The sequence below is a fragment of the Eubalaena glacialis genome, chromosome 1 (genome assembly GCF_028564815.1).
Source record: "Eubalaena glacialis isolate mEubGla1 chromosome 1, mEubGla1.1.hap2.+ XY, whole genome shotgun sequence".
In the NCBI taxonomy this organism is placed as follows: domain Eukaryota; kingdom Metazoa; phylum Chordata; class Mammalia; order Artiodactyla; family Balaenidae; genus Eubalaena; species Eubalaena glacialis.
Window position 1 is genome coordinate 206,171,553 of NC_083716.1, and position 26,872 is coordinate 206,198,424.

The 26,872-nt window shown below is 41.0% G+C and overlaps 1 protein-coding gene across 6 annotated transcripts in view; it reads left to right on the plus strand.

Annotated features, from left to right (window-relative positions):
• Nucleotides 1-1,310: 1,310 nt before the first annotated feature.
• Nucleotides 1,311-26,872, plus strand: part of CASP8 (caspase 8) — a 30,350-nt gene continuing 4,788 nt past the window's right edge. Inside the window, exons 1-7 of one of the 6 annotated variants that reach the window (XM_061203898.1) lie at nt 1,311-1,439; nt 3,683-3,746; nt 11,893-12,230; nt 15,454-15,559; nt 16,422-16,560; nt 16,673-16,717; nt 25,312-25,397. In XM_061203898.1, the coding sequence (XP_061059881.1) occupies nt 11,926-12,230; nt 15,454-15,559; nt 16,422-16,560; nt 16,673-16,717; nt 25,312-25,397 (681 nt within the window). In that variant the 5' untranslated portion in view covers nt 1,311-1,439; nt 3,683-3,746; nt 11,893-11,925. Of the gene's footprint in view, nt 1,440-3,682; nt 3,747-10,630; nt 10,680-11,892; nt 12,231-14,731; nt 14,792-15,453; nt 15,560-16,392; nt 16,561-16,672; nt 16,718-25,311; nt 25,398-26,872 lie in introns of those variants that run through there. The other 5 variants (XM_061203922.1, XM_061203906.1, XM_061203914.1 and 2 more) reach the window with 5 other exon arrangements.

Genomic DNA, 26,872 nt, shown 5'->3' on the forward strand with positions numbered 1-26,872 from the left:
AATGAGCCAGTTTGGGTGGCTGTGCCTTGCACACACAAAATGTTTATTAAATATGAGCTGGTGCCATTAGGCGGACTCCTTTTTCATAGGTGACCTTGTGACCTCTGTGCATAGGTCATTATCTTAGTTTAAATTTACTGCTCTTCCATCCACATGGTTCATTTCAAATCCTAAATGTTGGGGAAGGGGAGATAGTGTGTTACGGTGGAAAAATCCTTGTTTTTGGTCCAACAGGACTGAGTTCGAATTTGGGTATTCGTTTGAGCCTCTGTTTCCTCATCCATGACATGGGAGAAAAATCCTCTACTTTGCTGTGAGAATTAGAGATAATTGATGTAAAGGTACAACATATAGGTGTTGTATTATTTCTGGTGTTTTTGTTATAAAATGTACAAGGTGTAAAAACAAAAAGGCAGAAAACCTTTAAAAAAATTCAAACAGGAAACGGAGGCAGAGGGTGGGAAGGGGATGGAAGATGAAGAAAAGCTGGGGAGGTTTGGGGGCTCAGGGTCTTGGGGGACAGATCTCCGCATTACCACCACTCCAGGCTTGGCACTGGACAGGTACTGGTCACTAAGGCACGGCACTGGCCAGGGACTGTTACCCTTGCTTAGGGCTGGGCCAGACCCACATCCCTTTTTGTGCAGGATCTCCCCACATCTCAGCAAGAGATCTGCTTCGACCCAAGAAGAGCTCTTGCCAGATGATATGGGGGGCTGGTCCATGGCCTCAGCGCTGAGATTTGGGCCACAGAATAGGGGAATAATTCCTTTCCCCAGACCCCTTTCAAGGAAGAATGGCATTTTTACTTGCCACAGACAGTCTCAAATCTGTCTTTAAAAATTATAGGCCTTATATACACTAAATGTAGTGAGTATACAGCTTCCTGGTTTTTAGTTTGCATATTGATGAATCGTCTGTCATCTCCCACTTCTGAATGTTTGGAAATTGGGTATCGGTTCCTTTAAATAAGAAACATTTTCTGTTCGAGTGAGTCACCACTATTTTCCAGTTTTCAAAGTCAATTTTATTCTCTAGTTCTCTCTGTTCAGGAATTTTCTTTCTCTCTTACTGAAGACCAGATTTTGCCCTTCTGACGGAGGGCAATGATTTCACAGGTTCGCTTTCTTTTATCTCGCGATGTTTCAAAGCCCTGATGAATTCGCTAGTAAATTCTGAATGTGGAGAGGAGAGAAACAGGAAGTGAGTCTGCAGGGACAGGCAGAAAAGCCTGGTTGAGTGATCGAAAGTAAAAGAAAACTTCTTCCTGGAGGCCTTTCCAACCCCACCTCCTTCCTCCCCCTCCCCCTTGCCTCGTTTCCAGGGATTTTTCTCCGGTTGTAAGAACCCGCCTCGGTAATTGGAACGTGTGAAGTTAGGCAGTCTAGGGGTCTTGGCATCGGGAGCTTGGTGACTGTGATGTTGCCAGGGTGGAGCAGGTGAGTGTCTGGTGCAGAAGTGGCTTCTGGATACCACCTTGCCTACTCAAGGGGCAGATCAGACCTGTGGAGTGGAGTCACCTCTGGGTCCTGCTAGGGCCCCAGGTCTTGGACTGGGTTTCTCTCTGAACCACAACCACTGACTTTGCTACTTTGTAACTCTGAGGAATCTCCAGTTCCTCTGCTGCCTCAAATATAGACACACTGTCTCTCTCCTGCTGGATTACTTTGGAAATTCTACAAGACTTTATTTACCTACTTATGTTTATATTATTTTTCGTTTGGCCTGGGGCAGAGGGTTAAGCTAATCACCCTGTCAGATCCCTATTCCCTGTAGCCCTTGGTCTCTAAGGCCTACGGGCCCCTCTACCCTGCCCTGTTCTAGGTACTTTCTTTGATTTCCCCGCTCCCACCCTATCTCCTACCCTCCCAAAGACGACCCTCTAAATCTTTTAATACATATCCTTGAATTGTTCTGTATCTTTGCAAAATGTGTCCTTGTTTTGTGTGTGTACGCTACTTTTTAAACTGTGCGATCAGGAACAAGAAAGTAATTTCTCTGTTTCCTCATCATTAAATGGGTTTAACACTCCCTCATGAGGTGGTTGTGAAGATTTAAGTTGATAATAACAGCATGAGCCACTTAGAACAGTGACTGGCACTACTAAATACCCAGTAAGCGTTAGCAATTATTATTACGTATTAATATTATTTGTATTGTATTTTGCTTGTTCCGTTTCTGATTTTTTTGTTTTTCAAGTAAGCACTGTACTTTAAGTTGTATGTAATTTGCCAGGTCCCACTTTGTAACCACTACTTATTATTCCATGATGGACAATCTCCCAATCCTATATAAGGACTGTAGAAGAACTTGCCTACCAATCTTTAGCCTGATCCAGCTTGCAAACCTTTGCCCTTCTGATAGGTACAAAGTAGGGAACTCCTTGCTTTATTTTGGCACTTCCCAGCTTACTCATGAGTCTGAGCGTCATTCGTACACTTTGGCCATCTGAGTATCCCTGTCAAGGAACCCTGTGTCCATATCCATTGTCCTTCTCCAGGGTTTCTTTTCCTCGTTGATTTGCAGGAAACCTTTGTGTGTTCTAGATATTGCTACTCCTGTGGCACATCCTGCGAACGGGCATGAAATATTCGGTCTCTGCCTTTGTGAAGCTCACAGCCTCGGACAGAAACTAGCTATAAAACAGCGGGATGAAAGCTGAGTGTATGCTCAGGAGGCCGCAAGAAAGAGTCAGGGAGCACCTCCTGGGCTAGGATTTAGCCACTAACAGGATTTCATTCTGTTACTGTGCTCTCACTCAGAGTTCTCGGGGCAGAGTCAGGGTAGCAAAGGGCACGATAGGACCACGGCACCCTTCCCTAGCCCTCTGCAGGTGGAGGGGCACTTTCAGACATCTCATTAATCCTCTCAGCCGTGAGCTCTGCCCTCTGAAAGCTAATATTCCATTTGGGGAAAGAAAAAAGGCAGTTTCAAAGAAGAGAGGTGTATGATTTTTTTTTTTTTTCTCTCTCTCGAGTTTTATCAGCAGAAAACATTTCAACTGATTGAGAGCAAAAAGGCAGGGCTAATGTATACTTTGTTCTCTGTTCTATCTCCAGGGCCCAGTTCATGGTAAGGGCCCCAGGATTTATCTTTTTGGTGAGCTCAATTGGGCCTTCTGGGAGGAAGGACTATGATTCTAGAGTTTTCTGGGCTGCTGAGGGTGGGGTCTTGTGGCCTCGGGGTCATGGAGGTGATCGTGTATGTGAGTGTAGGTGGGGAAACCAAGAGAGTTTCTGTGAGGGTCAGTAGACCCTCTGAGAGCTGTGGTGAGGGGCCTGCAGTTTACAGATCTCAAGACCACTCAGGAGTGCTCAATGAATATTATTGAATGAAACCATTAAAGTCTTCATAATGAGCCCCTAAAAATCTGTAAATTCCTGCAATATGAAAAGAAAGGGTTCTTAGCTATCATCCAGTTCAAACTTTCTCCTGTTGGAATGTGGTAAGGAGGCCCCGAAGAGAAACTGACCTGTCCAAAGTCACACAGCCAGAGCCAAAGCTCAGGTGGCCAGGGTCCCCTCCCGGCACCTGCCTCCTCTTTCACAGGCTCCCTCTTAGAGATCTAGACGGGGGTGCTGCCTGGAGGCCAGCCTACCTCACTAGTGACTCAGGAGTTTCGAAAACAGGAAGTAAGTGAGCTGTGCTGTTGGTTCTTCATTTGACTTCATTCTTTTCTTAGATGTGCCAGGAGAGAGAGGCCTGTGAAGCGGCTGCTGCTGTGAGGGTTCTGGGACTTGCCTCTGGTAAGGTTGGATGGGCTTTTAGAGAGGAAGGTTTTTGATTCTAGAATTTTCTAGGCTACTGAGGGTGGGATCTGGTGGCCTCGGGGCTCATGGGGTGATCCTTGTATATGAGTGTAGATGCGGAAACCAGGAGAGTTAGCAGTGCTTCCCAGGGCCGTAGTGAGGGCCCACGGGTCCCAGATCTCCAGGCCCCTCCAGCTTCGGTTGATGCATCCCTGATTTTTAGGGGGAAATACTCCAAGTTCAGTTATCTGTACAGAGGCCTCATCCTTATGCCGAGTTGTCAAAGAATAGAAACCAAAACTCAACTCTCAACTGACTTTGCTGCTATAGCTTACCAATCTGCCGACACTCAGACCACCAGTATAAACACACACATACACATAAACAGACACGCACGTAAACAGAAACAGTGCTAAGAACTCAATTATTTATTTATTTTTGAGAAATTAAAAGGGTACAAGACAGTACAGGGAATAATATAATGGCAAGCATAGACTGATAATCAGTACTTGTGGGGTTAAGCATTTATAGGTGGAGTTATAAATTTCTTCAGTTTGGTTGGCTCTAAGTTTTGTCGCGATTTGAACACCTTTCCTGGGCTGTGTGATGGCCCTGGCTGGGACCCTGCAGCGGAGAGTGTTTGTGTGCAGAGTGGACATCTGGCAGGTTCTGGGAGAACCCCAATTTGGGGTGGTCATCCTGGCCTGGAGGGAGTAGTCACCCTATTGCTTAGGGGTTTGGGCCTGAGAGCGGCTTTCCAGTACTCTCAAGCTTTGAACGAGGTAACGGATTTTTGTCTCAGAAGAGTAATGCAAATTTTGGGTTTATTTTCTCCAGCTTTGAGGTAGTTTTCCATATCACCAAAAGAGCTAAGGTGTTGCTAGAATGTCGCTAGAAGGATTGTTTGTGATAGATGAGATTTATTTGCAATTTAATTGTGGCACAAAAGGCAGTGCTAATTTGGGACTCTGGGATGAGGTCTAAATCCAGGCTCCAGCATGTACCGGCTTGGTTTGTAAGGTTCTGACCCTCTCTTTGCTTTTGTAGATTTGTTAAGAATTCTTGTTTCTGTGTTTTGGGGGTTTCTTTAGTCTTTTAAAATTTTAAGTAATTCATAATGTTTAAAAATATTTTGATTATGTGTCTTTCTTCATTAAATTCCTTCACTGGCTTCCAACTGGAATCAGAATAAATTCTAAATCTTTGCAGGGTCTGTCATCGAGACCCTTGAGTGAGATGCTCAAACCTGGGCCTGACACCTCTCACTAGCTTATTTCTGAAGTGATTTTTCACAGTGGTAAAATGAGGATGATAATAGCAATTTCTTCAGAGGATTGCAGTAAATGAGACAAGAAAAATATTTTTATGTTTATATGGTTGTATGTTATAAACACACATCATAATATAAAAATTTATTTATATCAAAATACTTTGGGGCACACATTTATTATAAAAATATTAGATATACTTATATATCATATAATACAAATATATTTATATGGATTTATTATTATTATATAATTGAAAATAAAAGAAAAATTCTGGAGGCCTTTCCATTCCCACCCCTCTCTTCCACCTTGTATGCAATATAAATCAATATATTCAAATTTATATTCGAATTTATATATTTGGCATATGTATATGCACACACATTATATATGTATATATATATGAATATGTGAATAAAATGGGAAAAAACCCACCAAATTTGACCCCAAAATTACTTCTAAGTTTTTCTAAGTGATTTTTTTCTAAGTGATTTTTATTTTTCTTTTAAAAGTTCTCTCAGGAAAAAGTGTTACTTTTACTATTTTAGGATGAGAAAAATACAACAATGACTATTCTCCTTAAAATATTACTCTAACAAAGTTTCTAGCTCATGAGTGCATGCAGTAAACCCAGGGCCCATAGAAAATGAAGTGCCTCTTGGTCCCTGTTCCTATAGAGCCAGAACCTAGAGGTGGCCCGTTGTTAATGGTATAAAATCTAGAGCAGGTAATAGTGCTTCCCAGGCACTACGATCAAAGAGATGTGTGACCTAAACAAACAAAGACAATATTATACCACAATGTGTTCTGGAAAAAGCTGGGTCAGGAAAGAAGCCTTGCCAGCACTTTCCCTACTAAGTGTCCATCTTAATATGATGCAAAAATAATTTAGAAAGTATTGTCAGGCTATTGCAAAGATAATGAAACGAGTGAGGTGAACTGGCCATAGAGTACAGGAGCCCCTCATGTTATATCCAAACTCACGTCATCCTGGCCTTGGATTGGAATTTTTTTTGTACTGTCAGAAAATGCTGTTGAATATGTAACAAAAGCCTTAAAAAATCTTTATTCCTTTTGTCTCAGTAATCCTATTTCTAGGAAATTATTCTAATAAAATAATCAGAGTTATACATGGAGATTTGCATTTTAAGATCATCCTAAATGTAATCAGAGACTGGTTAGATAAATTCTTGCCCATTCATATGATTAGATGCCTTACAGATTTAAAAATCCATGCTGTAGAAGAAAAAATAAAGACATCAAGAGGTACTTATAATATTATCAGTGGAAAAGTCCACGTATACCTCAGAAATATGGTGTTTAAATATGAGGGAAAATATGTATGCGTAAAATATTCGGTAGGAAGGACAGTAAGATTATTAGGCATTTATCTTTGTTTTTTATTTTACTTTAATTTTTAAAAAATTGAAGTATAGTTGATTTACAATGTTGTGTTAATTTCTGCTGTACAGCAAAGTGATTCAGTAATACATATATATACATTCTTTTTTTAATATTCTTTTCCATTATGGTTTGTCATAGGATACTGAATATAGGTCTCCATGCTATACATAAATGCTTACATCTGTTAACCCAACCTCTGACTACATCCCTGCCCCAACCCCCTCCCCCTTGGCAACCACAGGTCTGTTTCTGTTTCATAGATAGGTTCATTTATGTCATATTTTAGATTCCACATATAAGTGATATCATATGGTATTTGTCCTCTTTCTGACTTACTTCACTTAGTATGATAATCTCTAGTTGCATCCATGTTGCTGCAAATGGCATTATTTCATTCTTTTTTACAGCTGAGTAATATTCCATTGTATATATGTACCACATCTTCTTTATCCATTTCTCTGTCAATGGATATTTAGGTTGCTTCCATGTCTTGGCTATTGTGAATAGTGCTGCCATGAACATAGGGGTGCATGTATCTCTTTGGGTTAGAGTTTTGTCTAGATATATGCCCAGGAGTGGGATTGCTGGATCATATGGTAATTCTATTTTTAGTTTTCTGAGGAACCTCCATACTATTTTCCATAGTGGCTTTACCAACTTACATTCCCACCAACAGTGTAGGAGGGTTCCCTTTTCTCCACACCCTTTTAGCATTTGTTATTCGTAGAGTCTTTAATGATCAGTGTGAGGTGATACCTCATTGTAGTTTTGATTTGCATCTCTCTAACAATTAGCAATGTTGAGCATCTTTTCATGTGACTATTGCCCATTTGTCTTTCTTCTTTGGAGAAATGTCTCTCTGGGTCTTCTGCCCATTTTTTGATTTGGTTGTTTGTTTTTTGTTGTTGATTTTATGAGCTGTTTATATATTTTGGAAATTAAGCCCTTGTCGGTTGCATCATTTGCAAACATTTTCTCCCATTCTGTAGGTTGTCTTTCCATTTTGTTTTTGGTTTCCTTTGCTGTGCAAAAGCTTGTAAGTTTGATTAGGTCCCATTTGTTAATTTTTGTTTTTATTTCTATTGCCTTGGGAGACTGACCTAAGAAAACATTGGTATGATTTACATCAGAGAATGTTTTGATTAGGCATTTAATCTTTGGATGATAGAATTATAGGTAATTTTTATTCTCCTTTTTATCTTTCCTGTATTTTCTAAAAGGAATACAATAAGCATTGTTATCATTAGAAAGAAAATAATTGCAGGGGGAAAAAAAGGAGATTCTGCTTTCATTTGATTCTTTGGTTGATTTTATTCTGTAAAATGATATTTTAGCAATGGTTAGAACTTATTAGAAGATTTAAGGACACTGGACCTAATGGTTTTAAACAGGGCTGGACCCAGTTCTGATCCTTTCCAGTTTCATATACTGGAATAAAAGTAGTTCTTTCAATAGAGATTTTAATTTAAGTACATGTACATTTAAGGTAATAAAATGGTAAAGATTTACGCTGTGCAAAGGGTATAGAATGTAAAGCAAGTCTCTTCCTGTCCACCCCCCAGGCCTCTAGTTCCTCTCCTCTCAGGCAACCACTGAAGCAGCTTCCTGTGTATTTTCTTCAAAGATCTGTGAATACAAAATCTAGGCACTTTATGAGTTTGGTATGTCTCTTTCCAGAATTTCCTTAGCTTTTATTTTCTGCTTTAATATATATGTCTGTAATCACTGAAAATCTAATTATGTTGTTTGAGTATTTCTAAAAAGTAGATGTATGATTTTTGGTTATATTGCAACTTGCTATTTTCACTGTCATAATAACATATCTTGAATATCTATCCATTTTAATTTCAGAAGTTGGAGTGCATTTTCTTAACTGCTGCATAATATTCTGTAGGATGACTATGCTTTAGTTAATTTAGCCATTCCTTTATTGGAGGACATTTGTGATGTTTCTAGTTGTTCAGGGTTATATATTGGGCTGTGGGGAGACTCCATGTACGAACCCTGTTGAGCACATGTGTGTTTCTGTGGAGTGTGATTTAAGGAATGAACTTGCTAGTTTGTTCCCTTGAACGTCCAGAGGTTTTGTTTGTTGAACTTTGAAGATATGCTTTTAGGTGCAGCCCAAATATTTAAGGTATCTTTCCTATATAAAAGTATTTTCATGATAATTGATTGCTTTTGCAGTGAATAATCTAGGCTCTGCAGGCTTTGTGAATCCAGTGTAAATCAAAATGTATCTTTCCAAGACACTGTCCCTTCAGTTTCCTAATCAAGAAAACTTGTCTAAACAATAATGTCAGCTCTAGATTAAAAGGGAGAAAAAAAGTTTTGCCCATAATTCCAATTCTAAGAAGGAAATAATCAGAGGTATGCACAGGATATATGAAAAAGCCTCTCAATGCAATATTATTTTTAATAGTAAAGAAACAGAAAATTGCTTAAAATAAATTTTGATATCTCCACATGCTGGAAATCAAGAAATATTAAAAATATGCCAAAGAAGAATATTTATGGTAAGGGTAAATGTTCATTCTAAATATTAAGTGGGTATGAAAAAAAATACAGATGTACACGCTTGGATGTGCAACCTGATTCTAATTTTTATATAAATGTGTATTTGTGTGTATGTGATGTATGATAATGATAACCATGACCATGTTATAATTTATCATATTTTCAATTTTTACCAAAAAAAACCCCAAAACACCCCAGTGTTCTGTAATCAGGATTGGGGGGAAGTAATCAGGATTGTTTTTTTTTTAAATACTGTTTTATTTTATTTTAATTAATTGATTAATTATTTTTATTTTTGGATTCATTGGGTCTTCGTTGCTGCGCATGGGCTTTCTCTAGTTGCAGCGAGCGAGGGCTACTCTTTGTTGCGGTGCGAGGGCTTCTCATTGTGGTGGCTTCTCTTGTTGCGGAGCATGGGCTGTAGGCGCATGGGCTTCAGTAGTTGTGGCACGAGGGCTCAGTAGTTGTGGCTCGTGGGCTCTAGAGTGCAGGCTCAGTAGTTGTGGTGCATGGGCTTAGTTGCTCCGCGGCATGTGAGATCTTCCCGGACCAGGGCTCGAACCCGTGTCCCCTGTGTTATCAGGCAGATTCTTAACTTCTGAGTCACCAGGGAAGTCCCAGAAAAGGTGTTTTTAAAAAGAAAAACTAAAAGCTTCAAAGTCTTTTGGGCCACTTTTAAAAAATATTAAAGTTTACCTTAATGTTTCCTTTTTTTTTAAAATTTTATTTATTTATTTATTTATTTATTTATGGCTGTGTTGGGTCTTTGTTTTCTGTGCGAGGGCTTTTCTCTAGTTGTGGCGAGCGGGGGCCGCTCTTCATCGCGGTGCGCGGGCCTCTCACTGTCGCAGCCTCTCCTGTTGCGGAGCACAGGCTCCAGATGCGCAGGCTCAGTAGTTGTGGCTCACGGGCCCAGTTGCTCCGCGGCATGTGGGATCTTCCCAGACCAGGGCTCGAACCCGTGTCCCCTGCATTGGCAGGCAGATTCTCAACCACTGCGCCACCAGGGAAGCCCTTAATGTTTCTATTTTAACATCAGAGGTACAAAATACACAGGTCCTGGTTCTCTCCATCACTCCTCAAGTGATAGTCAGGATTTGTGGTTTCATCCGAGAATGTCAGTGAATGCAGGGAGCTTAAAAATTTAGGAGCCTTGTTTCAGGGAGGAAAGAGGTCTAAACAGGTTAAGGTTACTTGAGGTTAAAGAAAGTGCCCAGGGGCACAGAGTCTGTGGGAGCAAGCAAATGATGGAGCTGGACAAGAAGTTAAAGGTTTTCTAGTTCAAGGTTCGCAGATGGTAGCCCTGAGGTAAGGGAGCATCTGAGTAAGCCTTCAAGGAAGAGTTCTTCAACATTGAAGAGGTGGAAAATCACTGCTTCCAAATGAATTTTCCAGTGAGGAAGTGGGAAAACCAGGAGGGTAAGAGAAGTGTTCAGGTCACATGCCCGGTGGTGTCCGGCCCCACAGCCAAGGTCTTTCCTTCTTTCAGGTGAACACGCCTTTGTTCGTTAGTTGCTGGTCGTTACTCTAAAAGCATGATAGGTGTTGTATACTCACAACACTTAAGGAGATATTGCTCTTCTGATCCCACCTTACCGAGGAGGAATCTCACCCTCATAGGCCGTGAGCTGCCCAGGCCTGGGCCAGTGCCCCAGCTGGGTTCTGGTCCAAGTTCTGTCGGACCCCGCAGCCCCAGACTCTGAACCACTGCACTGCCTGCCTCTCCGACAGTCAGCTGCAGGTGAGATTCCTGGCTTTGACAGTGGCCCTGTAGCCCGGCCCGGGGATCCAGGTCTCAGTCTTGTTCCTGTGATGTACCCGATACAAACCCTGCTCCAAGGGCTCCTGTACCATGAACATGGGCCTATCAGAGCAGGGGAGGTGAGGGAGAAATTGGCCAAGGTGACTCAAGGGACTCGAGTGGGGAGAAACCCCAGATCTGGGGCTGCTTGCGTGAAGGTTGTCTGGGGTTTCCTGAAACACTGAAAAAAAAAGCACGCTCTTTTTTTTACCTGCTCAAACATGTAAGTATGTGAAAATACCCCATAATCTGATTTAGAGACTGTTTGTGTTGAAAGGCTGACCGAGTTCTCTTGGTTCCGTTTCCAGTCTTGGGTTCTTGACCAGCTGTGGGTGCCCGTCCTGAGGCCCTTGGGGGAGAGCACTGCATCGTGTCCTCCTGCCACCATTTCCATTAGACCACATGACTTCTCCCACCTCCAACCCTTCTAATCTGTCCTCCACACTTTATTTTATTTTTTTAATTTAATTTTTATTGTATATTGGAGTATAGTTGATTTACAGTGTTATGTTAGTTTCTGGTGTGAAGCAAAGTGATTCAGTTACACATCTACATATGTCCCCCACACTTTAAATGTTAATCCCTAATTGGATGACGTCACGCTCATGTTTACAATCCTTTCTTGGTTTCCCATTATATCCAGGAGAGAGCCTGACCCCCTTGACCCATCGTAGGAGGCCCTTTATAACAGTTCCCAGCCACAGCTCCATCCCTTTGTCTCACCACTCCCTCTCCCAGACCCTTCGTGGTTACTTTATTGAGCTCCCTTTGCCTGCCTGAACTGACTTGAACGTTCTTGCCTCCAATTTTGCATAAATTATTTCCTTCAAAAATTGTGCTTCACCATCTCCTCCCCAAAGGTGACTTCCCTCCAGGAAGCCCTTCTCCCAGGCTGAGTTAAGGCTCTTTCCTCTGTATTTCTACTGTGCCCTGATAACAACTCTCTGACCACTGGCTAGTTTGTAAATCTACCTTCCAAAATAGTAAGCTACTTGAGAGTGGGAACCTGTTTGTTCGTTGTTTTTTTTTTTCTTGCCTGTATCCACAGCATAATGTCTGGCATATAGTAGATGTAATAGCATTTGATGAAGGAACAAATCAGTAAGTGGTAGTTTTCTTCCTCATCTGAACATAACATTGTATTTTAACCTAGGTAACAACTACATTCTGCTAACGCTTGATCAGCATGAATTTCAACAGATGTCTCTATAATATTGGGGAACAGCTGGGCAGTGAAGACCTGGCTGCCCTCAAGTTCCTGAGCCTGGACTACATTCCACATAGGAAGCAGGAACCCATCAAGGATGCCTTGGTGCTATTCCAGAGGCTCCAAGAAAAGAGAATGTTGGAGGAAAGCAACCTGTCCTTCTTGAAGGAGCTGCTTTTCCGAATGAATAGACTGGATCTGCTGCTCACCTACCTGGACACCAGTGAGGAGGAGATGGAGAGGGAGCTTCAGATGCCGGGCAGGGCCCAGATCTCTGCCTATAGGTGGGGAAAACCTCCACGGTGTGGAACTGGGACGTGTGGGTTGAATGGACACATCTTTATGGGAAGGGCTGATGCTGTTTGTAGGCTGTCTGTGTGGTGTGACTTTGGAGGCTTTGGGAAGATGTCCCACCATGGTCAGATTAAGAAATTTAGAGACTTTATGTAGAATTCAGAGAAAAATATGCTAAAACCATAAAATAATATTTTCTTTCCAAGGTGAAACATCACCTGTAGGTATGCCGAAATCCAAATAGACATTTTTTAAACGTTCTAACTCTCTCTCTCTGTTACATATCCGTTATCTTGATGCCTCTGCTTTGCTGATGCCCATACCATGCACTTCTTTGCCTATTATCGAATAAAGCATCGCTACTTCCCACCTGAGAACCGCTCCCACCTACTTCTGGATGACTATGAAATTCTCAGTAGGGTTTTAGGCTTTTATTCCATACCTTAAGGCTTGTGTTACCAAGTTCTTCAGTGAGCTGTGTGTCGCCAGTCATTCTGGATTGGCCAGGCCGGACCCCCGCAATGAGTGCTTTCTTTTTTTATGGTATAAGATAACCATTTTTAATCTATGCCTGGCCATCTGGAAACCCCCATTGTAATAACCGATCATTGTAAGGTTAAACAGCTTCCACAATTTTACTTCATAAGCCGTCCTGTAACGCCCAATGACTGCTTAATCCCTGTGACCCCAGATGCTGTCAGAACAGCAGTGGCTTGGGCTGTCTGTCCTGCCAAAGGCTTAACACAGTAGAGAAGTTAATTCCTTATAGTTCTGGAGGCTAGAAGCTGAAATTGAGGTGTCAACAGGATTGATTCCTTTTTAGAGGCTCTGAGGGAGAATCTGTTTCATGATCCTCTCCTAGCTTCAGGTAGTTGCAGGCAATCCTTGGTGTTCCTTGTCTTACAGATGCATCACTTCAACCTCTGCCTCTTTCTTCACCTTGCCTTCTCCACTGTGTATCTGTGTCTTAATTTCCCTCTTCTTTTAAAGACACCAACCATTGGATTAGGGCCACCCTAATCTAGTATGACCTTATCTTGGCAAGATTACATCCACAAAGACCCTTTTCCCAAGTAAAGTCACTTTTACACGTTCCAAGTGGACGTGAATTTGGAAGGAGAGTGGGGAAGGATACTATTCAATACTGGGTAACTTTGGTTCAATAGAATTGTGAAGTCCTTGTAATGAATTTTTTTTCATTAAGGCATCAATTAATCGTAAAAAACAACAGCTCCATAATTAGGAAAGCTAGAGGGTCTCATCTTGTGTCCCCTGTCTTGGTCTTTTGAAGGTTGCACTCATGCCATGTGAGCAAGGCCAAGGCAACTTCCAGTGCAGACAATGACATGGGCCTCTCTGTTGGAGGGTTACGAGTGTCTAACAAGGGCAGGATCTGTCTGTTAAAATCTCCAACATGTTAGCTTGGGAACAAAAGGGTCAGCACAAGTAAAATCTCCTGCTTGTTCATCATTGTTGAATATCAAGTAGAAAAAAAAAATGCTAGTGTGGCCACTTTCCATTTATAAGATATTTAAAATTTCAAATTATCATTGCTACCTATAAAATTAGTACCTTATAAACTATCCAGATTTATTTCTAGACAACGATGGTACAAGAAAGCCAGTAGGTTTCAGTAATGAGGAACGTAGAAAGGCAAAATACCTTGTGATAAAGTTAAAAGGGGAGGTAGCTTTTGATTGGACCCAATCTTGGTCAAACTGAGAAAGTTTTAAAGAAATACTTCTAGGGTAGAGATTCCATGAGAAGAAGGATGAAGCAGGTGATAATACTGAGTAACTTCTGTTTCTACACTACAGTTGATCATTGAACAACATGGGGGTTAGGGGTGTGGACCCTCTGCACAAAAACCCGCTTATAACTCACAGTCGATCCTCTGTATCTTACGTTCCACATTTGTGGGCTTGACCAACTGCAGACTGTGTACTACTGTATTATGTATTTATTGAAAAAAATCTTTACATAAGTGGACCCGCGCACTTCAAACCTGTGTTGCTCAAGGGTCAACCATGTTTTTATTTTTAGAATTTTAATTTTCTAATTTAATTTTGAAGGTAACATGTTTTTGTATTAAAGTTATTTTCCTTTGCACCATAATAGTAAAAGGTTTGCTGACTTATAAAACTTTCCTTTGTTCATTCAACAAGCATATCCCAGGAGCCTATCATAATTTAGGAAATAATAATGCCTGTCATGTTTGAACACTTAGTGTGTTGCCAAAGGTTGGTTTAAGTGCTTCAGGTAAACTTATTCAAGTAATCCTCAACACCTCACAGAGGGGTAAATAGAGTATTATCTACAGTCTACAGATGAGGGGGAAAAAATGTGTAACATGTCTAAAGCCACACAGCTCATAGATGGTGGATCCAAGGTTCCAACACCAGGAGTCTGGGTCCCCTGCACTTAAACACTGTATCTCATGATCCTCTAGGCTTATGGAAACCAAAAGGGCACTGATCCCATTCTCAGGGAACTTGGACAGCTTCATAAACAGCCAGCTATGTGTGTTACTCTTCTGGCGGTGCACAGGCAGGTACGGTGGGGTGAATACAGCCTTGAGGACAGTCAGGCAGTGCTTGAGCTGTTAGTGAATGAGTGGTTGTCTGCAGACGGACAAGGGGATAGGGGTGGGAGGAGGCCCAGCATAACAGGGTGAGGGGCAAGGCAGCTGGGTGTGTTCGGAGAGGAGATGGGAGGACAGCAGTAAGGAGCATCCAGAGATGAGGAGGCAGGCTGGGCTCAGTTCACAAAAGCCCGTACTCCAGAAGGAGGTGTTTGGCCTTCCTACTGAAGGTAGCGGCTGGGAGAACATTGACTAGTTTTAATTGAGGAATTCCATCTGATTTGCATTTTGAAAAGCATGATATCCAAAATCAAAGCTTTTTTTCTATTGCAACAAGATCTTGATTTTATAGCGAAGGACAAAGGAAAAACACAATTCATTTAACTGAAATTAACTGAAAGTCAAAGTTGGAAAACTTTAAATTCTGTTAAGAGTGGGATAGTTGGGCCTGAGCCATTTGTCTTCAGTGTCACTACACCAGCCTCTTTCCAAGGACTCAACTCATAAATCACGTCATTATCTGGCTTTGTTTTAAAGGGAGGCCATAGGAATCAAGTCCACCGTGACTCCATATATCGGATGGGAAATCATTTAAGAAAATATTTCTAAAGTGTTTCTGTTTCCCACTGCAGGGTCATGCTTTTTCAGATTTCAGAAGATGTGAACAAACTGGAATTGAAGGACTTCAAGTTTTTTTTGAGCCAGGAGATCGCCAAATGTAAGCTGGATGATGACATGGTAAGACCTGGTGTCTGACCGAGGTTTAGTCCTGAGGGTGAGTCGGCCAGTGGGGATTTCTGAGACTGAAGAGAGCACTTGTCAGTAAAAGCAACATGAGTTCTCACTTTTTAACTGGGGAGAAGAAGAATGCTGTCAGGCGTGAGTGCTGTAGATATGATGCCTCTGTATACTGTAAAGTGCTGCTCACGTTAATTACCAGGAACAAGGCAGAGTGGGGAGCAAGGGGAGAAGGCTGGTGTGGAGGCACAGGCAATGTGGAGACCTTGCAGAGCCAGGAGAGACGGTGGTGGGCCTGAGATCGTTTCCCCACTTCTGCAGTCTCTGAAACAACCTGGGACCTGGAACTCGTGTGTGTGTGTGTGTGTGTGTGTGTGTGTGTGTGTTGTGATGTAATGTTGTATGTGTGTGTGCTTGTCTGTGTGTGTGTGTGTTATGGGGACACTCAGCCTGGAGATGATCAGGTGGCAGAGGCCATGGAGGGTGCGAGGCAGTCCCCAGGGCTGTTGCCATAGGGACCAGGCTGTCGCATCTCAGCCATGCACTCGGGCTGCTTCACTGTCTTCACATAAAGGAGTCCACAGGCAGTTTCAGCACAGGGCCTGGGCCTGGGGACTAGGTGACATCTGATGTGACTTCTCCTGTGTCTTCTTATTTCTGTCTTTCTGGGCCAGAAATCATGAATTGCCTCCCTAATAATCTACTGATTGGCTTTATAAGACCAGGATGTCCTCTCAGGAGGGTTGGCTTGGGAAGCTAGGGTGGCTGCTTAGTTTGGAGAGAGTGGAAGTAAAAAAAAAAGTTAATCTAAAAGCCAATATGGCTCCATCTAGTCTTCCAACTTGATTTCTCCTCCCTCTAGACCTTGCTTGATATTTTCATAGAGATGGAGAAGAGGGTCATCCTAGGGGAAAGAAACTTGGACACCCTGAAAAGAATCTGTGAGCAAATTAACAGAAGCCTGCTGAAGAAAATCAACGATTATGAAGAACTAAGCAGAGGTATAAATAACCTGAGAGCTGTGGATCAGCAAAATGTAGTCTTAAATGGACAGACTCCTCTATGTCACAGCAGTTTCTAATCAAACATGTGTGTGTTTCTTTTTAAATTCAGAGCAAAGAATGAGCCTTGAAAGAGGTCCAGATGAATTTTCAAACGGTAATACTTGCAGATATGTTTTCGAGGTTTATTTAGTTAATTTACTTCCTGATAGCCTCATTGCCTCCTCTCCACAACCTTCTACCACATCTGCATTTTTTTTTTAATTGGGGTAGAGTTGTTTTACAATGTTGTGTTAGTTTCAGTGAATTGAAGTAGAGTTCCCCATGCTATACAGCAGGTTCTCATTAGTTATCTATTTCCTACCTATTAGTGTATATATGTCAATCCCAATCTCCCAATTCATTCCACCCCCCGTTTCCCCTCTTGGTGTCCATACGTTTGTTCTCTATGTCTGTGTCTCTACTTCTGCCTTGCAAACCAGTTCATCTGTACCATTTTTTCTAGATTCCACATATGTGTGTTAAATATATGATATTTGTTTTTCTCTTTCTGACTTACTTCACTCGGTATGACAGTCTCTAGGTCCATCCACGTCTCTGCAAATGACCCAATTTCATTCCTTTTTTAGGCTGAGTAATATTCCACTGTATATATGTACCACATCTTCTTTATCCCTTTGTCTGTTGATGGGCATTGATGTTGCTTCCATGACCTAGCTATCGTAAATAGTGCTGCAATGAATATCGGGGTGCATGTGTCTTTTTAAAAAATAAATTTATTTAATTAATTAATTTATTTATTTTTGGCTGTGTTGGGTCTTTGTTGCTGCACATGGGCTTTCTCTAGCTGTGGCGAGTGGGGGCTACTCTTCGTTGCTGCATGCGGGCTTCTCATTGCGGTGGCTTCTCTTGTTGCAGAGCATGGGCTCTAGGTGCGTGGGCTTCAGTAGTTGAGGCTTGTGGGCTCTAGAGTGCAGGCTCAGTAGTTGTGGCGCACAGGCTTAGTTGTTCTGCAGCATGTGGGATCATCCCGGACCAGGGCTCGAACCTGTGTCCCCTGCATTGTCAGGTGGATTCTTAACCACTGTGCCACCAGGGAAGTCTGCATGTACCTTTTTGAATTAAGGCTTTCTCTGGGTATGTGCCCAGTAGTGGGATTGCTGGGTCATATGGTAATTCTATTTTTAGTTTTTTAAGGAACCTCCGTACTGTTCTCCATAGTGACTGTATCAATTTACATTCCCACCAACAGTGCAAGAGGGTTCTCTTTTCTCCACACCCTCTCCAGCATTTATTGCTTGTAGATTTTTTGATGATGGCCACTCTGACAGGTGTGAGGTGATACCTCATTGTAGTTTTGATTTGCGTTTCTCTAATGATTAGTGATGTTGAGCATCCTTTCATGTGTTTGTTGGCAATCTGTATATCTTCTTTGGAGAAATGTTTATTTAGGTCTTCTGCTCATTTTCGGATTGGGTTGTTTGTTTTTTTGATATTGAGCTGCAGGAACTGCTTGCTTGTATATTTTGGAGATTAATCCTTTGTCAGTTGCTTCATTTGCAAATATTTTCTCCCGTTCTGAGGGTTGTCTTTTTGTCTTGTTTATGTTTTCCTTTGTTGTGCAAGAGCTTTTCAATTTCATTAGGTCCCGTTTGTTTATTTTTGTTTTTATTTCCATTTCTCTAGGAGGTGGGTCAAAAAGGATCTTGCTGTAATTTATGTCATAGAGTGTTCTGCCTATGTTTTCCTCTAAGAGTTTTATAGTGTCTGGCCTTACATTTAGGTCTTTAATCAATTTTGAGTTTATTTTTGTGTATGGTGTTAGGGAGTGTTCTAATTTCATTCTTTTACAAGTAGCTGTCCAGTTTTCCCAGCATCACTTATTGAAGAGACTGTCTTTTCTCCATTGTATATCCTTGCCTCCTTTGTCATAGAGTAGTTGACCATAGGTGTGTGGGTTTATCTCTGGGCTTTCTATCCTGTTCCAATGATCTATATTTCTGTTTTTGTGCCACTACCATGCTATCTTGATTACTGTAGCTTTGTAGTATAGTCTGAAGTCAGGGAGTCTGATTCCTCCAGCTCCATTTTTTTTTTTTTCCTCAAGATTGCTTTGGCTATTTGGGATCTTTTGTGTCTCCATACAAATTTTAAGATTTTTTGTTCTAGTTCTGTGAAAAATGCCACTGCAATTTGATAGGGATTGCATTGAATCTGTAGATTGCTTTGGGTAGTATAGTCATTTTCACAATATTGATTTTTCCAATCCAAGAACATGGTATATCTCTCCATCTGTTTGTGTCATCTTTGATTTCTTTCATCAGTATCCTGTAGTTTTCTGAGTACAGGTCTTTTTCCTCCTTAGGTAGGTTTATTCCTAGGTATTTTATTCTTTTTGTTGCAGTGGTAAATGGGATTGTTTCCTTAATTTCTCTTTCTGATCTTTCGTTGTTAGTGTATAGGAATGCAAGTGATTTCTGTGCATTAATTTTGTATCCTGCAACTTTACCAGATTCATTGATTAGCTCTAGTAGTTTTCTGGTGGCATCTTTAGGATTCTCTATGTATGGTATCATGTCATCTGCAAACAGTGACAGTTTTACTTCTTCTTTTCCAATTTGTATTCCTTTTATTTCCTTTTCTTCTCTGATTGCCGTGGCTAGGACTTCCAAAACTATGTTGAATAATAGTGGTGAGAGTGGACATCCTTGTCTTGTTCCTGATCTTAGAGGAAATACTTTAAGTTTTTCACCATTGAGAATGATGTTTGCTGTGCGTTTGTCATATATGGCCTTTATTATGCTGAGGTAGGTTCCCTCTCTGCCCACCTTCTAGAGAGTTCTTTTAATCATAAATGGGTGTTGAATTTTGTCAAAAGCTTTTTCTGCATCTATTGAGATGATCATATGGTTTTTCTTCTTCAATTTGTTAATATGGTGTATCACATTGATTGATTTGTGTATATTGAAGAATCCTTGCATCCCTGGGATCAGTCCCACTTGATCATGGTGTATGATCCTTTTAATGTGTTGTTGGATTCTGTTTGCTAGTATTTTGTTGAGGATTTTTGCATCTACATTCATCAGTGATATTGGTCTGTAATTTTCTTTTTTTGTGATATCTTTGTCTGGTTTTGGCATCAGGGTGATGGTGGCCTCGTAGAATGAGTTTTGGAATGTTCCTTCCTCTGCAATTTTTTGGAAGAGTTTGAGAAGGATGGGTGTTAGCTCTTCTCTAAATGTTTGATAGAATTCACCTGTGAAGCCATCTGGTCCTGGACTTTTGTTTGTTGGAAGATTTTTAATCACAGTTTCAATTTCATTACTTGTGATTGGTCTGTCCATATTTTCTGCTTCTTCCTGGTTCAGTCTTGGGAGGTTATACCTTTCTAAGAATTTGTCCATTTCTTCCAGGTTGTCCATTTTATTGGCATTTAGTTGCTTGTAGTAGTCTCTTATGATGCTTTGTATTTCTGCGGTGTCTGTTGTGACTTCTTTTTCATTTCTAATTTTATTGATTTGAGTTCTCTCCCTCGTTTTCTTGATGAGACTGGCTAAAGGTTTATCAATTTTGTATGTCTTCTCAAAGAACTAGCTTTTAGTTTTATTGATCTTTGCTATTGTTTTCTTTTGTTTCTATTTCATTTATTTCTGCTCTGATCTTTATAATTTCTTTCCTTCTACTAACTTTGGGGTTTTTTTTGTTGTTGTTGTTGTTCTTCTTCTTTCTCTAGTTTCTTTAGGTGTGAGATTAGATTGTTTATTTGAGATTTTTCTTGTTTCTTGATGTAGGATTGTATTGCTATAAACTTCCCTCTTAGAACTGCTTTTGCTGCATCTCATAGGTTTTGGGCCGTCGTGTTTTTTTGTCATTTATCTCTAGGTATTTTTTGATTTCCTCTTTGATTTCTTCAGTGATCTCTTGGTTATTTAGTAGCATATTGTTTAGCCTCCATGTGTTTGTGTTTTTTACAGTTTTTTTCCTCTAATTGATTTCTAATTTCATAGCATTGTGGTTGGAAAAGATGCTTGATACGATTTCAATTTTCTTAAATTTACCAAGGCTTGATTTGTGACCCAAGATATGATCTATCCTGGAGAATGTTCCATGTGCACTTGAGAAGAAAGTGTAATCTGCTGTTTTCGGATGGAATGTCCTATAAATATCATTGAAATCTATCTGGTCTATTTTGTCATTTAAAGCTTGTGTTTCCTTATTATTTTCTGTCTGGATGATCTGTCCATTGGTGTAAGTGAGGTGTTAAAGTCCCCCACCTTTATTGTGTTACTGTCGATTTCCCCCTTTTATAGCTGTTAGCATTTGCCTTATGTATTGAGGTGCTCCTATCTTGGGTGCATATATATTTATAATTGTTATATCTTCTTCCTGGATTGATCCCTTGATCACTGTGTAGTTTCCTTCTTTGTGTCTTGTAACATTCTTTATTTTAAAGTCTATTTTATCTGTTATGAGTATTGCTACTCCAGCTTTCTTTTGATTTCCATTTGCATGGAATATCTTTTTCCATCCCTTCACTTTCAGTCTGTATGTGTCCCTAAGTCTGAAGTGGGTCTCTTGTAGACAGCATATATACAGGTCTTGTTTTTGTATCCATTCAGCAAGCCTGTGTCTTTTGGTTGGAGCATTTAATCCATTCACATTTAAGGTAATTATCAATATGTACGTTCCTATTACCATTTTCTTAATTGTTTTGAGTTTGTTTTTGTAGGTCTTTTTCTTCTCTTGTGTTTCCCGCTTAGAGAAGTTCCTTTGGTATTTGTTGTAGAGCTGGTTTTGTGGTGCTAAATTCTCTTAGATTTTGCTTGTCTGTAAACCTTTTGATTTTTCCATCAAATCTGAATGAGATCCTTGCTGGGTAGAGTAATCTTGGCTGTAGCTTGTTCCCTTTCATCACTTTAAATATATTGGGCCCTCCCTTCTTGCCTGTGCTGTTTCTGCTGAAAAATCAGCTCATAACCTAATGGGGATTCCCTTGTATGTTATTTGTTGCCCTTCCCTTGCTGCTTTTAATATTTTTTTTTTAAGATTTATTATTTATTTATTTTTATTTTTATTTTTGGCTGTGTTGGCTCTTAGTTGTGGCACACAGGATCTTTGTTGAGGCATGCAGAATCTTTCATTGCAGTGTGCAGACTCTTCGTTGTGGTGTGCGGGCTTCTCTCTAGTTGTGGTGTGTGGGTTTTCTCTCTCTAGTTGTAGTGCACAGGCTCCAGGGTGCATGAGCTCTGTAGTTGTGGCATGCAGGTTCCAGAGCACATGGGCTCTGTAATTTGTGGCACACGGGCTCTAGTTGAGGCATGTGAGCTCCGTAGTTGTGGCACATGGGCTTAGTTGCCTTTCAGCATGTGGGATCTTAGTTCCATGACCAAGGATCGATGTCCCCTGCATTGTAAGGCAGATTCTTTACCACTGGACCACCAGGGAAGTCCCTAATATTTTTTCTTTGTATTTAATTTTTGATAGTTTGATTAATATGTGTCTTGGTGTGTTTCTCTTTCGGTTTATCCTGTATGGGACTCTCTGTGCTTCCTGGACTTGATTGACTATTTCCTTTCCCACATTAGGGAAGTTTTCAACTATAATCTCTTCAAATATTTTCTCAGGCCCTTTCTCTTTCTCTTCTTCTTCTGGGACCCCTATAATTCAAATGTTGGTGTGTTTAATGTTGTCCCAGAGGTCTCTGAGATTGTCCTCAATTCTTTTCATTCTTTTTTGTTTATTCTGCTCTGCAGCAGTTATTTCCACCATTCTATCTTCCAGCTCACTTCTCCATTCTTCTGCCTCAGTTATTCTGCTATTGATTCCTTCTAGAGTATTTTTAATTTCAGTTATTGTGTTGTTCGTCACTGTTCGTTTGTTCTTTAGTTCTTCTAGGTCCTTGTTAAACATTTCTTGTATTCTCTCCATTCTATTGCCGAGATTTTGGATCATCTTTACTATCATTACTCTGAATTCTTTTTCAGGTAGACTGCCTATTTCCTCTTCATTTGTTTGGTCTGGTGGGTTTTTACCTTGCTCCTTCATCTGCAGCATATTTCTCTGTGTTCTCATTTTGTTTAACTTACTGTGTTTGGGGTCTCCTTTCTGCAGGCTGCAGGGTCGTAGTTCCTCTTACTTCTGGTGTCTGCCCCCAGTGGATGGGGTTGGTCCAGTGCCTTGTGTAGGCTTCCTGGTGGGGGGACTGGTGCCTGCATTCTGGTGGGTGGAGCTGGATCTTGTCCCTCTGATGGGCAGGGCCGCATCCAGTGGTGTGTTTTGTGGTGTCTGTGAGCTTAGTATGACTTTAGTCAGCCTGTCTGACTAAAGGCTGGGGTTTAGACTAATGGGTGGGGTTGCGTTCCTGTCTTGCTAGTTGTTTGTTGTGAGGAATCCAGCACTGGAGCTTGCTGGTCCTTGGGTGGAGCTGGGTCTTACTCTTGCGATCTAGACCTCTGGCTGATTAATATTCCCTGGGGCCAGGAGTTCTCTGGTGGTCCAACATCCTGGACTCAGCTCTCCCACCTCAGAGGCTCAGGCCCAACCCCTGGCTGGAGCACCAAGACCCTGCAAGCCACATGGTGTGGAAGAAAAGGAAAAAAAAAAAAAAAAAAAAAAAAAAAGAACAGACTAACAAAACCCCAAGTCGAATGGTAAAAGCAAAACCAAACAGACAAAAACACACAAAGAAACACACACACACAAACACGCACTCACAAAAAGAAAAGAAAAAGAGAAAGCAAAAAAGAAGAGAGCAACCAAGCAAGTAAACTAACCCAAAAATGAAAACAGACACTAAAAACTAAACTATCAAAAAGAAAAAACAAAAAAACAATCAAAAGTAGAAAGCAATCTTAAAAAAAGGCAAAGAAAGCATAAAACAAACACACAAATGAGATTAAAAAAAGATAAAAACATAAGAAAGATGAAAACAAAAGGAAAAAATATAAAAGAACAAAATGTAAAGTAAAAATCGAAAAATATAAAATATAGTTAAAAAGAAGATAAAAACAAAGCAAAACAAAGGGAAAAACAAAAACAAGGAAAAAGCACAATATAATGACAAAGTAAAGTAGAAAGAGGAAAAAAATAAAGTAAAAAGTATATTACAAATAAAAGCATAAAAAAGAAAAGAAAAAGTAAATAAAAATTAAAAGAATAATAAAAAACAATAGAACAAAGTGAGAAAAATGATAGTAATGTTAATATTTTCCTGTGGCCTCACCTGTCAGTGTCCTTGCTCCCACAGTGAAGCGCAGCCAATCCCTGCCTGCCCGGGAAGTCCTCCAGTACTTCTAGGTAGGTCTCTGGACCTGCTGTGGGCACTGTGGGGTCAGCTCAGACTCTGACCTGGCCCAACTCCGGCTTGTACTTGCCCCCAAAGTCCACAGTTGCCCCCAAAGTCCACAGCCTCAATTGCAGGAACACTCATTGTCTATTCAGATATTCCACAGATGCAGGGTTTACCAAGCCGATTGCAGGGATTTAATCCTCTGCTCCTGTGGCTGCGCAGAGAGATTTCCCTTTCTCTTCTTTGGTACCACTTCCCCTTTAGTTCAGCTTTGGTTTTGGTCCCGTCTCTGCATGTGGGCCACCCTCAGGCGTCTGTTCCCCCCAACCCAGGCAAGAGGGGGCAAAAGCAGCGGCTGATTAGGGCACACTTGCTCACTCAGGCTGGGGAGAGGGAGGGCTACAGCAGTCACAACTGTGACCACATCTGCATCTTTTTTTTTCCATTTTGTTTTAATTAATTAATTATTTATTTATTTATTGGGGTATAGTTGTTTTACAATGTTGTGTTAGTTTCTACTGTACAGTGAAGTGGAGTTCCCTGTGCTATATAGCAGGTTCTCGTTAGTTATCTATTTTCTACATATTAGTGTATATATGTCAATCCTAATCTCCCAATTCATCACCCCCCCACTTTCCCCGCTTGGTGTCCATACTTTCGTTCTCTACATCTGTGTCTCTATTTCTGCCCTGCAAACTGGTTCATCTGTACCATTTTTCTAGATTCACATATATGCGTTAATATACAATATTTATTTTTCTCTTTCTGACTTACTTCACTCTGTATGCAAATGACATTTGCATGTTAATGGACCTGTTTTCCTAATAGCACTGGCTACTTTTCACCTTCTCTGCACATTGGAAGATATAAAAGGCATTGTCAAAAGACAAAGACCCTGCAGCCCCAGGCCAGCATGTTTGAAATAGGGGCAGAGTTAGTTAGTGATAAGATTTTCCCTTATTCTGTGAACTGCAAGGATATTATGTTCAAGGCGGTCTGTGAATTTTCTTTTTTTTTCTTTCTTTCTTTCCTTTTTTTTTTTTTTTTAACAAATCCTGACTTTATTTTTTTAAAATATATTCTATTTATTTTTAAATTTAAAAAAAATTTTGGCTGCATTGGGTCTTCGTTGCTGCTCATGGGCTTTCTCTAGCTGCAGCAAGTGGGGCTACTCTTCGTTGTGGTGTGTGGGCTTCTCACTGTGGTGGCTTCTCTTGTTGCAAAGCATGGGCTCTAGGCATGCGGGCTTCAGTAGTTGTGGCACACAGGCTTAGTTGCTCCACGGCATGCGGGATCTTCTCAGACCAGGGCTCGAACCCATGTCCCTTGCATTGGCAGGAGGATTCTTAACCACTCAGCCACCAGGGAAGTCCTGTGAATTTTCATTTTAAAAGGGACCTTATGTTGTCCTGGGTGCTACATCTTTCCTCACCAAAGCACCTTCCCTGCCTATGTCATTCCAGATGTGTCACAATTGCTTATAAGGGAGGGCTCCCTTGAAATGCTGGCCATGTCGGACTCTCCAGGAGAAAAAGACAGTGAGTCACAGGTACCGGGAAATTCCCATTCCTTTTCCCCTTTGTGCTGTGATTCTAGTTATTGTGTTCCTGAGCTTTTTTTAGCTTCCAGATAAACTAATAAGGGACAGAAACTTCTTGAAAATGTTGAGAACTGTAGAAAAAAATTCACAAAAACACACGTTTAAAATGTGACTTTGTAATTTTTGAAAAAATTTTGATCTCTTTGATTTCCCATGTGTTAAATTTCTATTTTAAAAGCAAAGATGTTGGAATAGTTGGAAGGCAGAGGGGTGGGGAGCCTCCAACCTGATCCTTTCAGCAGCTGCATCAGCCTAAATGGGAGAGGGCTTTGGGAGAAGAGTCAGCAGGATTAAAAAAAGCAAAGTCTTCTTTTAGCTTGGCATTTCAAAACAGTTTCTCCTTTGTGATTAGGTGTAAGCAGCACATGCTCACGATCTAGTTGTCTCTGTGATCTCATCCCAATGAGCTGGCCCCAAAATTGCCTTTCTAGATATCACTTCTGTTTCTGTAACTTTCAGCAATTTACCACATTGTGACTCAGCAGCCCATTCACTCTTCCTTGTGGTGGGAAGCAGAGGAAACCCTGTATGCCTAATGTCTAGTGGGAGACTTGAAATTAAGCTTAGCAGAGACCGTTTATTAGTGGACTCCTGAGCAAATTACCAGACCTCTCTCAGTCTGAACATCAAGGATTAACTGAAGTCATGTGGCACTTTGTAAACAGTGAAAGCACTCTGCAAATGTCATCCCCACCCATCAGCTAATGACACTGAGTGCAAGAGAGATTCGTTAACTTGTCCAAAGTCTTAAGGTTATTAAGTAGTAGAGCCAGGAATTTGGCCCCCTAGTCTGGGGCCCTTTTCTCTACCTTGAGGAACTGCATGGATTTCCCAATAAATGCTAAATATCTCAGCACTGAAACAACCCCAGGGAAGTCAGGAGGTCACAGGGTCACCTCTGATTGATACTGTCAAGTAGTAGAGTCTGGATACTGTAACCTGTAGCACAGCCAAGACCTGCCTGCCCAGCACATCTGTCTCCTCGAGTCACTGTGGTCCTGAGATCCAGATTAAGCCATCAGCTTGAAAAATCCTGGGACCATGCTATGCCGTGTGATGGGCAGGCCCTCACCTGTTAGCCCAGAAGCATGGATGAGTTGAGCAGAGAGCCGAGGGAATCACAAGGTCTCAAAGGGGCAGCCCAAAGATAGCACCAAGACAGTCATTCATCCAGCAACTCCTGATTGAGCTCTCACAAATTAATAATAATCCTAGTCCCTGGCACAGATGTTCCCTGCCTTGAGCAAAAATGAGAATAAATAATACCAATACTAAGTGGTGACAACACTATTAATATAAGTGCAAATGTTCAGGAGGCCCAGGTATTGGGACACTGACTTTCCACACTAACTGTGGGGAAGAAGTCTGCAATGCTTGTCGGGGAATGAGTGGAAACTAGTTCCTTAGGGGAGCAGTGCCAAGTT